The sequence below is a fragment of the Mirounga leonina genome, unplaced genomic scaffold (assembly GCF_011800145.1).
Source record: "Mirounga leonina isolate KUSES-001 unplaced genomic scaffold, KU_Mleo_1.0 Mir_114, whole genome shotgun sequence".
NCBI classification, from domain to species: Eukaryota; Metazoa; Chordata; class Mammalia; order Carnivora; family Phocidae; genus Mirounga; species Mirounga leonina.
In genome coordinates, this window is record NW_023270265.1 from 24,493,029 (window position 1) to 24,510,089 (window position 17,061).

At 37.2% G+C, this 17,061-nt stretch overlaps 1 protein-coding gene across 6 annotated transcripts in view; it reads left to right on the plus strand.

Annotated features, from left to right (window-relative positions):
- R3HCC1L (R3H domain and coiled-coil containing 1 like) overlaps nt 1-17,061 on the plus strand; it is an 84,819-nt gene that overhangs the window by 43,637 nt on the left and 24,121 nt on the right. For 4 of the 6 annotated variants that reach the window (XM_035026660.1, XM_035026669.1, XM_035026651.1 and 1 more), the window contains one exon: nt 9,045-10,864. The exons of the other annotated variants lie outside the window; for them this stretch is intronic. In XM_035026660.1, coding sequence (XP_034882551.1) covers nt 9,059-10,864 — 1,806 coding nt within the window. In that variant the 5' untranslated portion in view covers nt 9,045-9,058. The remainder of the gene's footprint in view (nt 1-9,044; nt 10,865-17,061) is intronic. 6 annotated transcript variants of the gene reach the window in all.

The following is a 17,061-nucleotide window of genomic DNA, read 5'->3' on the forward strand; positions in this document are numbered from 1 at the left end:
TTGACATTAATGTAGAACCACTCTTTAGAAGGAACACTTGTAGTCTCGCTGTATGAAATTCCCATAGATAAAGCCCCACTGATGTTGAGCTCACTACCCAAAATTACCAGAAGAAGACGACAGATCATGCCTTAAGCAAGTCAGTGATACAAAACACAGCAGAATTAAATCCTCAAGAATTTCGAAAGTAGAACTGTTAAATAATAAATATTTGATATTATAATAAAAATTAATAAAATAAGCAAATGCCACAATTATAATAAACATTAAAAATAAAACGGAAATGTTTAAAAATGATTAAAGATAAAAGAAGAAAACAAATATCAGAACAACATCAACACAGCTATTAAAAAAACATAATACCAGGGAGATCAGGGGGAAGCTAGGAGGTAAATATGACTTCTGTGACAAAACCTTAGTCATTAAAATTTAAAAACTCATTGGATAGTATAAGATGCAGAACAGGCAAATTTGGAGAGAAAACTAGTGATGGGGATGGTGGATTCTACCTAAGAGAATAGTTTAAGAATATCTTAAGAGTAAACAGAGATTACCTACAAACCAATGACAGACTGACAACACATTTCTTAACAGTAACAATGAAAGTCAAAATCCATTAAAGGATGGGAGCAGTGTAAAGATATTTTCAGACAAAAACTAAGAGTACATATGGAAGGCATTGTGAAATAAAAGCACTGTACAGTTGTGTAGGAGACATACAAATAATAGTTAACTTTAGATATTTAGATAAGCACTCATGTTAAAACATTAACAGACTAGAAATAAGATTATAGAGCCTTTTGAGCAGTAGAAAAAAAAACTTAAAGCAGGAAAATAAGAAAATTATAAAAAGTAGGTAAATGGAAAGGAAGCACAAAATAAAAAGGTAGAAATACTCCCAGATGTATCCATAATTGCAATAAATGTAAATGGACTAAATTTTCGTTAAAAGACTAACATTGACAGAATGGGTAAAGAATGCCCTGTTTAGCTGTATACTTTTTGCAAAAGACAAACCTAAAATATGGTAACACAGGTTGAAAGTAAAAAGACAAGATACCTAATGATACCAATGAAAGTTGCATAGTTATATTCCTTTTAAACAAAAAACACTTTAATACCCCCCCCCCCGTTCAACAATAGAAGGGATTGCTGTATAATGGTAAAAGTAACAATTTACCAGGAAAGTAAAATAATTCTAAATATAAGTATCTATAACATCAAAAAATTACATAAAAATATAAAAAATTAATATACAAAAACAGAGAAACCAGTAAATCCACAAATAGGTATTTTACATATACATCTCAGTGATTAATTAAGCCAACAGATAATAAGGATATGATTTGAACAGTGCTTTAATAAACATGATTTAATGAAGACGCATGTAATACCCATGATTAATTAAGGAGACAGATAATAAGGATATCACTTGAATAATACTTCAATACACTTGATTAATGATTACACACACATACAGCACCCCAAAATTTGAAGAATTGATCTCATTTTGACCACAATGTAATTAAGTTGGAAATCAATTTAAAAATAAAATATATATATTGGCAGATACTTCTAAGTAACTTAGGAGACTGAAGAAGCATAGAAATAGGTATTTTCATTATCATTTCTTTCCAGGAATCAAAAAGCTGTGAGATCTAAAAGGGCTTAGACACAATGACCAGTAGCAGTAAACTCATGTTAGTGCCCAGATTGTGGTTTTAAAATACTATTTTTCATTAAAATAAATCAGGGCTTCTAGAAAAATGTGGCTAATTCCAGCTCTGGGTAGGCCATAGTAGGACATCTTGTCATAAAAAAAGGAAAAGAAGAAACTGTCAAAGACAACTTGGGGTTATGTAAAAAAAGGCCCTGATGGGGCTGCCATTGGTCAAAGATAGTTTAAGTTTCAAGAAGAATAATTATTGCAGCAGATTGAAACATATTAAGTTAAAATCAGCAGGGGTGCCTGGGTGGCTCAGTTGGTTAAGCGACTGCCTTCGGCTCAGGTCATGATCCCAGGGTCCTGGGATCGAGCCCCACGTCTGGGCTCCCTGCTCAGTGGGAAGCCTGCTTCTCCCTCTCCCACTCCCCCTGCTTGTGTTCCCTCTCTCTCTCTGTCAAATAAATAAATAAAATCTTTAAAAAAAAAATCAACAAAATGTTGGTTACCTTTGGAAGATGCCATGCAACCAGTTCATTCAGAAACTGGTAAATAAATAATCAAGTATTCTGTGTCACCCATATAAACTGTACCTCAGAGTCACAAAATAGTTGATGAAAGTTCATTATAAAAGAATTTCAGCTAATGAATGCAAAAAGAACAACAACTAGAATGTCATCATTTTGTAAACCCTGATGAAATAGTATGTCTTGGCAGTATTCATCAGAGGTTGCTAAAACCGTTGGGTGACAGTCTCATACAAAACTTGATGGTGAATGGTTCAGGCTGATGGTGCGTGAACCCACTGATCAATGTTAACATTACAAAAAGGAGACAATCAGATATTATAGCTTTCCGATGTGATGCAATAGGAAGTTCATAGCACCATTTAAGACATATTCTTGCTATAAAAAAAAATAAACCGAAATCCTATCAAGCCTCTAGATCAACCACTACTTTATAGGAAATACAGAGACTATATATAAGAATTTATTGAACAATACTGCAAGAATGCAATCAGCAAACTCCAGAATACGGGAAATTCTATAGGACAGATAACCCAGTTTCTTTAACAAATGAATGGCAAGATAGGAAAACAAAAACAGATTGACAGGCACTTATAAATTAAAAGACAGTCTGTAGATCTTTTTGGATCCTGATTTTAACAAACCAAGTGTTCAAAAAGGGGAGACAGTTGGCAAAATTTGGGCACTGGAAATGTGATGATATAAGGAATTATTCTCTCCCCATTTTAAGGTGTATATTGGTATTATGATTTTGTTTAAAAAAAAAAAAAGAAGTCTTAATCTTTTAAAGATAGATACTGAGGTACTTAAGGATGAAATGAAATGATATTTGGGAATGTGTGCACAGATAAAGTGAGGAAACACTGACCATAATTTGAAGCTGAGTGATGGGTATTTGAGAGTCATTGTATAAATGTTTTCTCCTTTTAATATGTTTGAAATTTTTTATAATACAGAAGTAATAATAGCAACAACAAAAACTTTAGAATAAAGCTAACTAAATCACTAACTCAGGGAGTTAATCAAAGAAGAATCGAGTTATCCCAAAGAAAATTGAAGGAAGAAAATAATAAAGATGAGAGCAGAAATTAATGATATGGAGGTGTTACAGAGAAGATCCTTTTTCTGTTTATTAACATACATGAATTTATTGTACCTTGCTTCCTTCCCAAAGGAATTTGAGATGACTTTAAAAAGGGACAGAGAAATAAATATTACCAGACATCTGGGATAGATTAATCATTGTGTTTGTACACCGAAGTTAATTCTGTGTCTTCTGGAAAAGAGCAGAAAGGGACATGTTTGCTATCCCTGATAAAGGGTTTATGTTAACTTTGTCTGAGAGACATGCCCTTTCCCCTTCTTTTTCATACATGTGAGATGGGGTAAGATGATAGAGTTACTTACAACTTTGGTTTGCAAAAGTTAGAAAATTTTTTCAGGTAAACATTTCCTGTATCCACCAACTGTGAAAACAGATTTTAACATTGAATTTTAACTTAGGAAATTTGTGGTGAGTGAAGATACATGGTTTACTTCTGCTTTCAGAAAAAATGCCAAGGATTGACTAGTAATTGTGGAGGGACTTTCAGAGTTGGAAGATCATTTTGCAACCATCATAATAAAGATTGGATCGGATTAGAATCATTAGTGGATGCTAAATCTAGGGGGAAATTTTGATGAGGAATAAGATATTTGCATGCTCTTGGAGTGTTACCCCACAGGTTGCTTTTAGTTGCAAGGGAGAAAATACACAGTAATTATTCAGTGGAGAAATTGGGCAATACCTTGACCAGGTAATCAAAATAATGGTCACCATCGAAGGACAGATGGGAATCACATGCCTCCAGATGTGATGCCCTGAGAAGGACATAAAACCCTCTATGTACTATTCTGAGAATATATAACCTAATATGGCTGAGACTGTATAACCTCAATCTAATCATGAGAAATGTCAGACAAACCTTAAATGAAGGATGTTCTATTAAAAAAAGGGTGGGAGGGGAAGCAGTCTTCCAAAATATCAATGTCATAAAATACAGTGAAAGGCTGTGGAAACATTCTAGAAGGTAGGAGGCTAAAGAGATGTAACTAAATGCATTACCTGATTCTGAACTGGATCCAGTATTGGAGAGGGAAATATGCTGTAAAGGACATTACTGGGTCAGCTGACAAAATTGGAATACCTATGTTTGATTTGATAAAAGTATCAGTGTTAAATTTGCCAACATTGTTAACTGTATAATATGCCTATTTATAGAAAATATACTCTGAAGTATGTAGAGAAAAGGGCCATAATGTCTGTACTTTGCCCTCAAAAGGTTTAGAAAAAAAATTTGTGTGTGTGTGTAGAGAGTGGGAACTTGCACGATTGCAAATGATAAGCAAATGGGATAAAATTACCAGTAGATAAATACGGGTAAAAGATGTACAGGTGCTCTTTGTAGTATTTTTACTTTTGTAACTTATCTGTGAATTTGAAATTATTTCCAAGTAAAAAGGCAAGATATATGCTGTTGTTACGATGTATCTTAATGAGTTAACAAAGTGATAGTGCTTAATTTGTTCTCAAAGAAGGAATAGTTAACATGCCCATTAGGCAGTTTCTCTCAAATATCAGATGTCTCAAGTGAGCCATTGGTAAGTATTGAATCAAATCAAGTTCATGGTTGAATTATCCAATGAATGCCTTAAGTGCCAGTATTCTCTGTTGTTGATTGAAGAGGGATCCATATGTTTTATAAGCCAAACATGGACAAACAGCATTAAAATTCTGTTATAAAAACGTAGAAGCCTTATTTGCTTTGTGCTAGTTCACTTACTCATGAAGATGGAGCGGAGAGGTACTTAGGGGAAGTTACTGATTATTTTCTCTTATTTGAAACCGTAGAAGCAATTGGACAGGTTCTCACATATAATCCTAGAGTTCAGAAGTATAGTATAGAAAAAGATGGTTTGACCTAAAATATTTTAAAGGTGTATGTTAGCAATTAACTGCCCACCATCATAAAAGAAAATAAATTTTTGTCTCTTTTAGATAATATAATTTTGAATGGAATTGCATGCTGATGGCTATTCCAGGATAAGTTGGCTGCAAAATACACCCCAAATAACTGATCCTCTCTCCAGTTAAGAAGCAAAGTGGACCAATAAAAGCATGTGGAATATTGTAAAAAAGTTAAAACTATGTAAAGAGAAACATAAAACATCAAGTGCTATTAGTAAATACCTGGGTGGGAAATTTTTAAGGTACATTTTAAAAATTGTTTATGACAGGCACGCCTTCTCCCTGTGTTAAAGGCCTTTCGTGCCTACAGTTGCAAAAGAAGTTCACAAAAACACAACAAGGCTTTTAACTGAATTGGCATTATCTTGAAAGTCCACAAGATGGGGATGCTCCTCTTTTTTTGTAGGTCTTTAAGTTATTATGAAAGAACTGTTCTAGCCGGTGGTGTATTGGAGCATCTCCTACTGGCCTGAGAGCTGATTATTAAAATTTTAGGAATTATGCAAACTGATTGTTAAACACAGCCATCATTAAAAATTAAATTACATAGCTTATTAAATAAATGGCATTTATAAAAAGGTAATAGAACTTAAAATTCATCACTTCCTAATTATTTCACTATATTTTACTATGATTTATGTTCTTGAAATTATTTATGAATATTGTACCTTTAGGTTGAAATAATGTATTATGGTGTGCTACTGTGTGTCTTTTTCCCAGCTCTGTTTTCAGTGATGTTACAGTGATAACTTGAAATTAGCTATGGTGGGAATATTTACATTATAGAGTTAGGCAAATCCATAAATCAGGGCTTGATTTATTGTTTATTGCTTGTCTAGATGTAAGGTGATGGAGAAAATGCTAATAATGCAAACTTAAAAGTGTTATGTCTTTAGCTATTACATTGTACATAGCTCAAAAATTTGAGAATATATTTTGCAATTCAAAAATGATTATCCACTTCAGCAACGATGTTATTCACATTGTTGACATCATTGATGTCAATGAAAATATCAACCAGTACTCTGAATTACATGTGGAAAACTGGTTGCTAAACATTTACCAGCACTTTGCTGGTCATGGCATAACGGAGTTCGGTGTATTGGTAGGAAGTGGATGGTATAAATTTATTATGCTGTTTTCAGCTTTAGGAAATCATATCATGACATGTGGGCATTAACTAAGAAAAAAGAAAGGTTGAGTTTTAAAAGTCATTAGCTATAGCACAAATAATTTTAAATTTGAAGCCTTTGATTATATGCCTATTATAAAACAAATAGAATCATAGAATTTCAGGTTCAAAGAACGCTTAAAATAAATCCAGACCCATATACAGATAGAAATTCTTTCTCTAATGTATCAGTCAGTCATCCACACTATAGAGACAGAGCTCATTACCTGATAATAGTGTTGGAGAGCTCTTAGAGTTCTGTATATTGAGCTAAACTATGTTTTCCTTTAATTTCTACCAGTTGGTTCTGGTACTGACTTCTGAGAAACACAGAAGCATAGAAACAGAGAAGAGAACATTTATTGCTTCTGTAGAGCAGCCAACCCTCAGGTATAAAGGTAGTTTGGATGTTTCCATTTAGACCTTTTTGGGCAAGAAGTATACCTTTATTTAGTTTCTTTAACCATATTTTGTGCGGTATATGTTCTGAGCTCTCTAAGACTGTGTTGCCTTTCTAAACATCCACATATCTACCTTTGGGTTTATTGACTTTGTAGATGAAGTAAAAGCTTTTTTTTTAAAGATTTTATTTATTTATTTATTTGACAGAGACAGAGACAGCGAGAGCAGGAACACAAGCAGGGGGAGTGGGAGAGGGAGAAGCAGGCTTCCCGCTGAGCCGGGAGCCCGATGTGGGACTTGATCCCAGGACCCTGGGATCATGACCTGAGCCGAAGGCAGTCGCTTAACCAGCTGAGCCACCCAGGCGCCCCTGAAGTAAAAGCTTTAATCATTTTTTGTGCAAATTATACACAAGTCAAGTGTTGGGTTGTTTAATTTTTTTTTAAATCAAAGATCTTTGTATTTACTCATAGTGCTTTCAGCACAGCATTCTGGATTGTAGAAATGATATTAAATTGTAATTTTATCATTTTTGGTATTTATTAATCATATTGATTTTTTGTCAGTTGCAGATTTGATAAGCACTCAGTGTTTATTGCTTATATTCAAATTATTGTTTAAAATGTTGAATTTCAAAGGGCTCTGGGGACACAGATCACCTTTAAATAATCCTAAATTCCCTTTTACCTATTATTTTTTGCTGTGGGTGCTACTAGTTCCATTAAGTAGCCCACATTTTCCGTCTTACATGCAGAAGTTCATCATGATGTATATTGTCAGATGCATTGTTAACTGAGATCAAGACACATGATGTCTGTGGGATCCCCTCCAATGAAATACACTTTAGTACTTCTGTTTTTGAAAAGTAGGCATTTTTGAAAAATCCTGGCATGTCTAAATGTTAAAGTCCTATTCACTCACAATTGGAAAGAAAGAAAATCCATCATGAATTGTGGGTTAGATAATAAGTCATCAGAAGAGAAAAGGAATGAGAGAATTCCTGGGAACACTTGGTGATCAGGGCCATGGTATATACCTGGGCTGAAAAGAAAACAGCCTGTACCATGAGAGCCCAGCTTCTTCACTGAGAAAGTATTCTGGATCAGGTTAGAATTTAGGAATCTGGAAATAGTTTCTCTCTTATTATCTATTTCCTTTGAAATGTGTGTGGTGAAATCTTAACAATGAGTGCTTCTGAGTGTATAAGGGTGTTTCTTTGCTATGTAGTGCACCTTACTCTCTTTACTGTGGATACACTAATACTTCATAGTATTATTTTGAAGATTAAAAGAACTCAATATGAAGTTGACTGGCACATTTTCTTGTATTTTTCTGATAGTAGATGAAGGTTTATTTAACCATTTGTTAAATTTTTTCCCTTTGTTAATTTCTGTTGACCAACCATGGTGGACGTTGTCAAGCAGTTATGTGAGTTGTCTCATCACATTTCTTGTTCTCCACTCTTCTTCATCCTGCTTTATTGCTGTTTTTTATTGCTGCTGGAAGAAAAATTTATAGTTGGTCTTTTGATTAAGTAGTAAACATCTTCTAGAAGGCAGTCCTGGATTTGTTGTCTCATTTTCTAGCCTACATTCAAGTTATTTTTAAAAATCTTATTTACGTGTATACATTTATGTTGAACAAATGAGTTTTTAGGGGTCCTCCTTGTGTATACTTTTCAGTGTAAATTCTGGGCTCTAAGAATAGAGAGTAGTGTTTTATGAATACTTAATAGCTGGCAGGCACTTTTCTAATAATCTTTTAATTTAGCCAAGATAAGGCTACTTGTTAAAAAGGTAGAGAGGACTTGGGATGTAGAGATAAAGGGTTTTGGGAATATGAAGAAAGAGGACATATGGATAAAATTCATGGGCTCATGAGTTATTTTGGAATTTACTTTCCTTAGTTGCTTACCTGATTACATTTGTTATTTTATGGCAGGTTTTACTTTAACTTGAGGGTTTCTGTAGGATGAATTAGTAGGCCCTCTACCTAGTCTTTAAAAGTCTTTTGGGGGCGCCTGGGTGGCTCAGTCGGTTAAGTGACTGCCTTCGGCTCAGGTCACGATCCTGGAGTCCCGGGATCGAGTCCCGCATCGGGCTCCCTGCTCGGCGGGGAGCCTGCTTCTCCCTCTGACCCTCCCCCCTCTCATGTGCTCTCTCTCTCATTCTGTCTCAAATAAATAAATAAAATCTTTAAAAAAAAAAAAAAAGTCTTTTGGTTCAGTACATTGTAATTAGTCTTTGGTAATTGAATTATTCTCTCTTCTTGCAGATTGAGGTGGTACCATGCAGCAAGCAGCAGAGAGATGCAGAGTTCGAGCCAGAAGGCCTGACATGGCACTTTATATACCTAAAGCTCGAAGGGGTGTAGTGCTGCTCAAGTCAGGTGATGAGGAAAAAAGCTGTGGTCCACCTAGCTCCGTGGTAAAAGAAGAAAAAAAAGAAGATTGTTTCTTGCAAAAGGCGATCTTTAGAGACAAATCTGAGACTCAGAGACTAAGCATTAATCCTGATAAAAAGGAGCACAGTCGTAGAGAAGGAAAGAAATTTTCAACAAAATTAAGAAAAGGCATGTGCCTTCAAGAAAGAAAGAAAGATAGGGTTTGTGTTAAGAGGGGAACTACAGAATCCAAAGAAACATTATCCCAAGGACATCAGCAAAGCATCCCAAGTCCTGGGATACCTAGTGTACCTTTACAAAGACATTTTAAACCAAAGGAGGTGGAGTGTTTGGAGGTTGAAACCACAGATGTGACGGGACCTGGGAAGTTGCTTCTATCTCAGTCTTGTTCAGAAATGAGTAAGGCCCGGGTTCTAAACAAACCATTCCAAAATGTGGAATTCTGTGATGTCAGTAGGCATGAATTAAGTGGCAAAACATTTGAAGGCAGAGGTTTAGAAAGCAGAATTGAAACTGATGCCAAGGTTGTGGAGATACTATCCCAGTTTCCTGGAGTTTTTAATTCTGTGTTGAAACCTGAGAGTATGATTGTACCTGTAAAACTGAATTCTGATTCTGGAATTGTACAACAAAGCATGCAGACATCGTGTGGAATGTTGACTCCCAGCAGTGGAGGCATCGCTGCTGTTTCTGTTCCTGGAAGTCCGGATGGTGTCACTGACCAAACTTGTGTACACTTTGAAGCTGAGAATGTTGGTGATGTAGCCAACAGTACAGATTTCATCTTGGGTCAGAGAGCTACAGATTCCATTCCTGAGACTGTGGATCACATTTTTCATAAAATGACTATAGTCAGCGAATTAGAGAGCGTAAATGGCATTTTTGATCCGACAATGATTAGAGAGTGTGAGGAGAATGACAGCACTGCTGATGACTTATGTATAAAGTATGAACCTTCTGATACAGCTCTCCTTGCTCATGAAACAGATACAGATAATGAGTTGAAGAGTGTAGGTGACATTACCAGTAAGGCATGTAAGATGGACATTACAGATGTCCTGTCTGATCAGATAACTATGGGCAGCCCTTGTGTAGTTGCAGTTAGGACAGCTGATGAGGCCTGTAGTAACACAGGTAGTTTCTCAAAATATTTAGAAATGAGTGCAGATACAGCCCCTCTTCATGTAAGTAGAAGTGGGAATGACATGGAAAATTTCAGCAATCTGACTGCTTGCTCAGATATTTATGCTGAGAGTATTTCATCTAGTTTCACAGAGTCAACAGGAAAGTTGATAGAGAGCTTGTCAGATTGTGCTTCCTCCTTACCTATAAAGAAGATTGCTGGTAGTACTTGTAACACTTTTTTGGACTCTGAACTCAGTCTGTTAAATGGGACAAAAGTACTTTCAGATAGTGCCTTGGGCAATGATCTAGATTGTACTGGTGACATAACAGAGGCATTGCATGAACTGAAAACTGCTGAAGAGTTCAGAACAGAAGAGGAAGATGACTCAGAGAATGTAGAGTTTGGTGTATCCTTTCCTGATATAGAGTCTGTATCTATGCAAACATCCATGGAACCGAAAGCAACAGAAATGTCTCGTGTGGAGGGAAGTGCTGCTACCGAGGAGAGCTGGGAGTCTTTGTTTAATGATGATGGTGACTGCCTGGATCCACGTCTTCTACAAGAGGTCTGTTTAGTAGAAGTTGCTCAATGTTTACATAATGTATAGATTTATAGAGCCTGGTATTTTGGGGGTAATTTTGATAGGTATTTGTGTACACCCAAACCTTCACTCATATCACATCCAGTCTAAGGGTTCCTGCAATAAACAGGATTGTAGATTGAGAAAAGAACGCCTGGTAGATCTTTACAAAGTAAAACATACCAAATTGAGCTGTATTTATAATAGCCAGGTCCTGAGAGATCTTATTGAATAGATTAAGGATGAATTTAATGGATTCTGGTTATCTGTTGAGGAAATACAGAGGGAAACTTCTTCAAAAGGGATTTTCTGCATTGACAAGATGTATTTTACACAAGCCTATCTATTTGAGGGAGGAGAATAACTTCTTCTTATTCATATTTATTGTGTTTTTCCAGGAAATGTTGGAATGTTGTTAGACACTGGAGGGAAGGAAATAGAGAAGGGAAGGATAAAATAAGGGAAGGTGTGATTGTTTCTTATGTAGTTTATCCTGAGTTAAAGAATAAATGATTGAGTATATATAGAAAATATGAGTGAATAATGACATGCTGGTTAAGAGTTCATAAATACAAAATGTTGGGTTTGAAGGCATTTTAGAAATTATTTAATCTTTTCATTTTCTTAATTTAGACATTCACTCTCTATCCAGTATTTAAATTCCTAACCACAAATAACAATCATTGGTTTTAAATGGTAGAATCACTTCCCCCTTCATTCCTTATAGTGGGTTCACATAACCTTTGTCTGGAAGGGGAAAAAATAATTTCCCTATGCAGTCCCCAATTTTATAAATGAGGAAATTGAAGCTTAGTGGTCATACGTTTAGGAAAGGCAGAATCAAGATTTCAGTCTAGTTCTCTCAATCCAGTGTTTATGTTCTTTCTACCAGACCACGTCTTTACCTATAAGATAGTTTTATTTGAGTGATTCCAGAGAGCCTTTTAAATATGAAGTGATTCGTGCTTTTGTTTCTGAGAATTAAACCAGAAGTACAGAAAAACGATCACATGGATGTGAAGAGACACATGAGACTGAGGCCATTGGACAGAACTGACTTTCCAATACCAAGCAGTTCCTTGTCATTCTTAGGTGTCTGCACGTGCACCTGCACCACAGTTAGCACTTCTTATGGTCAAGTCGGAAACACTATGTCCTAAACATTCCTTAGAAGGAAATACAGAGCAGAAGGTTATCTGTGAATGGGCATCCATGAACCCCTTGAAATTGCATGCAGAATTTTATATGTATGTGCAGTTTTTCATCAGATTCTCAAAGGCATTGCTTCCCAAAGTGTCGTCCCTGGACCAGCAGCATGAGTGTCACCTGGGAACTTAACTAGAAATGCAAACTCTTCAGCAAGCTCAGCAGTCTGTATATTTATGTGTTTTCCAGGTGACTCTGATGCACATAAAGTGAGAACCATTGTGTGGTAACTAGAGATGGCTGTCCAACCATAACTAGAAAGAAAAACACTGTTTAGCAGAGGTTTCAGGCCAAAATTAGGTTAAGAAATACAGTAATGTGGGAAGTTAGGTGAATATAGAGAAGTTATTAAGGATCCCAGCATTGGAAGAAGGTCTCAGTGTTGGCAAAGGGATTACCTGAGGGGTAGAGAGCATGGTTATGCATAGGAGAGAAGGAATAGCTTCCTGAGAAAAAAGGCATGGCACACAGAGCCTTTTACGCGATGGTACCCAGTAAATATTTATTGAATGGATGTAGGTGATAGAGCAGAGTTGGGGCTCTGTGCTTTTTTAGGGTGGACTCCAGCGGCTTTCAAAATTTCATTGCTGCTGGAACTTGGATTCTCTATGGTGGTCGGTTAGGAATATGGCTTCTCTAATGGGGGAGGAGGGTTCATGCGTGCAACTCTGTTTTTCAGGTCTTAACGCCTTTTAGAATAGGTGCAAAAGAATGTAGGCAATCACTCAGTGTTTTGAGGAGCATAGTAATGTAGCCAAAGAGGGCACTTGCATGACCTAAAGCTAGGAATGGCTAGAAAATGGAGTATGCAATGTTTTAAGCTGAAGACAGCCAGTGCTGGGTGTTGTGTTTGGATATCACATACTGGGTTGGTGCTTGCCAGGGGGTGGGGTCTGTGTTGAGGTATAAGGGGTGATGAGAGCAAGAAGGAAGGAAATGGATTGAGAATGCAAGTAGTGGATCCAACTCCAAAGTATGGTCTCCTGTGCTTTGAGTTTTAGGAGACGTAATAATGATATTAAAAGATGTCACAAATCCAGTAACATTAATAGCCCTCTGGTGACTATTACTCTTAATTTATTATTTATATTGCTCCAAACATACTTTATTAAAGGCTAAACCGAATGTCTGCCTATCTTGAAAACTTTCCAGCCAGTGATTTTTGGCTCTTTTCCCAGCGGGTCTTTTTCTTTGTTGACAGTGGCTACACGTGGAGGTATGTGTAATACTTCTAGTAGGCAGGGACGTATGCTATAGAGCAGGGTGTGACAGCCATTGGCATGTGAAGCAGTTTCCTGCACATTTGAACTTCTAATACTGCCTGAGTGGGTAGAGAGCATAGATAGGTCATTACTCAATTCCTGGAACTGCAGTTCTTGATGAGTTTCTAAAGATCACACTTAATCTCCTAAAGCCATGGTTTGGGATGCCCAGAAATTTAAGTTGGTAATTGATAAAGAAAAAGATGTTGGCCTGACTTCTTCTAACCCTCTGAGATCTTGGTACAGGAACACAGGAATTATTGTTGTCTAGATAAAACTTCCATAGCCCCTGCTGCCTCCTGTAGTGATCTGCAAATCTCTTGATTGGTAGGAGGGTTAGTAAGATACCAGCAATGTAACACTGATGTTGAAAGACTGTGGCATCTGGTCCCTTCACTGGCCATTTGACACTGGTCATTTGACACTGGTAATTTCTGGCCTTGATTTAGGTAGGAGTCTCCTTTTGTTACAGAAGACTACTAACAATGTTACAACTATGGAAAAGAGAAAAGGAACATGAGCCATCCCATACTGTCTTCCTTTGTGTGTACTGACTCAACATTTATGTGCTCTCTTCCTGTATAGACCTTTGCAAAAATGCTGTGGTTAAGTAGGAAACCCAAAAGCGAAAGGAAAACTTCAAAATCCAATCACTAAAAGCAAATTATATGAGGTATGAAGGGAGGAAAGTCCTTCATATCCCATCCCCTAGGGACTTCATTAATAGTTGGTACTTCACTTTGCAGTTAAATGGAAAGATTGAGTACTTGGAGTTTGATAAACTATACATTTGTAAATAGCTAGATCTATATGGTTCTTATCACTTCCATTTGAAAGGCACCGTGTTACATGCCAGCTTTTTTCTCAGCTTAGTTATCTAAAGTTCCTTTTATTTGGAGAGACGGGATGTGACCGTGTAATTAGATAGTCAAGTAACAGTCTGAAGGATGATTAATATAAAACCGCCATATGAGAGATGTCCTAAACTTGATTGTCTGATGGGTGATCTGGACGGTGGCTTCAGCACAGGGTGAGATCCCTGAGGGCTCAACTGGTTGACACTGTTTCATGGTATTGAGGCCACAGAATTAAGCAAGATTTGAAGACCCACTTCAGAGATTGTTGTATGGTCCCAGTTTCTGCTCGCTTTTTCTGTTTCTTAAAGTTGGTAGATTTTCGTTTTTTGAGTAGATTTAGGTTTACAGAAAAAAAAACTGAAAAGTTCGGGCTTCCCATATAACTCCTTCACTGTGTTATTACTATTTTAATTTTTATTTTCACAGTACCTTTTCTTATTGGTTGCAACTCATTTTAATGGACTTAATATTTTTATTAAAATATCTGAATTAATATGTTATCGACTGCCTAAGTGAGGATTCCAGATGCCGTATATTTGAATGCCGTCACTTGGGACATCCAGTGAAGAATCTGATTGAATTATGTACTCTGTTTGTTGTTCAGTCCACTAGTGGATGATGACTAGATGTCTGGTTCATACAGAAAGAGGGAACATTAAGGGGATACCATTGCTCATAGTTGGCTCATTTCTAAGCCAGACATCTCCTAAAATGAAAAATCTCCCATCTGAGCTCCATTAGGTTTGTTGCATAATATTATTTTCCTCTCAATCTGCATTCACACCAATAGCATATTAATTTCTGATGCTTTTTCAGAACTAAAGAGAGGTAAACAGTTCTAAGCCTCTATTTTTGGTACAAGGAGGTATTCTTGTCTGAAGCTTCAGAGATTCCTGGTGTGCCTTACTCTGTCCCTGGCGGTGCTTTTGCTTTAGAGAGCTCCATGAGATGCGGTATGTGGGGTATAGTGGGGGCAGATGGGGTAGGAGTAGTGATGTAACTCATAACATTTATTCAGTAGCAGGGAGGGGAAAATGGTAGGGTTGGCAAAGAGAACCAGAGTGTACACTCTACCCCAGTCAGGAGAAAAACATACTAAGAGCTGTATCCCAAAATTAAAAAGTCATTTGTGTTAAAAAGTTTGGTTAAAGATAGAAACATACCTTTAGGAGAATTAAACTCATCTACACTTTGATTTGAATTAATGTAATCATTTGTATCAGAAATTTCTTGTAGGGCACGTTGGATACTCTGTTGCTGGGCTTTGGGGAGGGAGTGTTAGAAAGGAAAAGAGGGACCCAGCTATAGGCCTGACTCCTGAAGTGGGTAGCCAACAGTCAAAATATATTTAAATTCAGACTGTTTTGTGTTATGAATTTGGGGTTGGGGTGTGAGGAGGTATAAATTTGCAATAAAGCCCTTGGGACATTAGGGACAGAGGGAAATTAATGCTAGTCAGCAACTTGTACAGATCTTTTGTGTGAATTGACCAAAAACTGAGATTGTTGAAAAGCCAAGAGGATACCCAGACATACTGGATCCTAGGCTTAATGCACGAAGACTATGTTTCTGATCCTTCAGATGATGGGTCGTGCTATTATATTGCCTGCCCAGGACAAGACTGACTCATTTCTTTTTTTTAAGATTTTATTTATTTGACAGAGAGAGACACAGCGAGAGAGGGAACACAAGCAGGGGGGAGTGGGAGAGGGAGAAGCAGGCTTCCCGCGGAGCAGGGAACCCAGTCCGGGCTCAATCCCAGGACCCTGGGATCATGACCAAAGGCAGACGCTTAACGACTGAGCCACCCAGGTGCCCCAAGACTGACTCATTTCTTAAAGCAGTGGGTCTGAGTCTGCAGTTTGAAGGTCAGAAGTACATACGTGTTGCCTGATGGGGACAGATAGGCAAGGGCTAATACTCTATAAAGTAATAAACAAAGAAAAAAATTTTATTTCGGAGAACTGGCATAGATATGATGTAGGATCTTAGGTAGTTGAAAGGAGCATAATCAGGGACTAGAGAAACTAAGCAAGAAGTGGAATGGCAGTAAATGCTAAGTTTATCTGTTTTGCAGTGTTTCTTAGGTCTTGTGGGCAGCCATTGTCACTGATTATCATAGCAGTACCTGAGTCAAACTATCAGGGGTAGTTTGGAAGATTCAAACCTATAGCAGTCTCCTATTCTTGGGTGGTCTGGTCTTAGTCTTTCTACTTCATTATTGGCATCTCTCCGTCTAGTCTTTCAATCATGCTGGGAAGAGGAGGAAATAGAGATGTTCTCCCTGCCTTCTTAGTGCTTCTCTTGACTATAAATTAAATCTGTTTGGTGGATCTTTTTAGCATCTTGTCAAGGATGCCAACATCAGTCTGCCATGTTAACTTAACGTACTGCCTGAACAGGAATCAGGTCCATGTTGGTTCAGGATGTTCACTTGCTTTTTGCCCATATATTCATGTGTCATACATTACCATCCATGGGAGAGAACTCTAGCTCTCAGATTTATCCTCTGGCACTGGGGTCAGTAAATGATCATCTGAACCAGTTGGGCACCATACGTGTCTCCTTGTTATAGCTTTTTTCTTATTTCCCTTTGCCCTTTTCCTTTTCTGCTTCCTTGATCATTCTCCCCTCCCCCCCCCCTTTAATTATGCCTAATCCAAAGCTATGGCCATGGTTTTCTCCAACTGAGGATAATCAGAGGTATTGAGATACTGCTTATACCTAGTCTAGAGAAACCTATAGATGGCACCTTACAGGGCATTCTGTCCATTCTTGTTACAAATTTTATGAAGCCAAAGTTTGCCTTTCCGGCTTTGGTTTCCTGGTAAGGTCAGTGGGGGTGTAGCCTAGATAT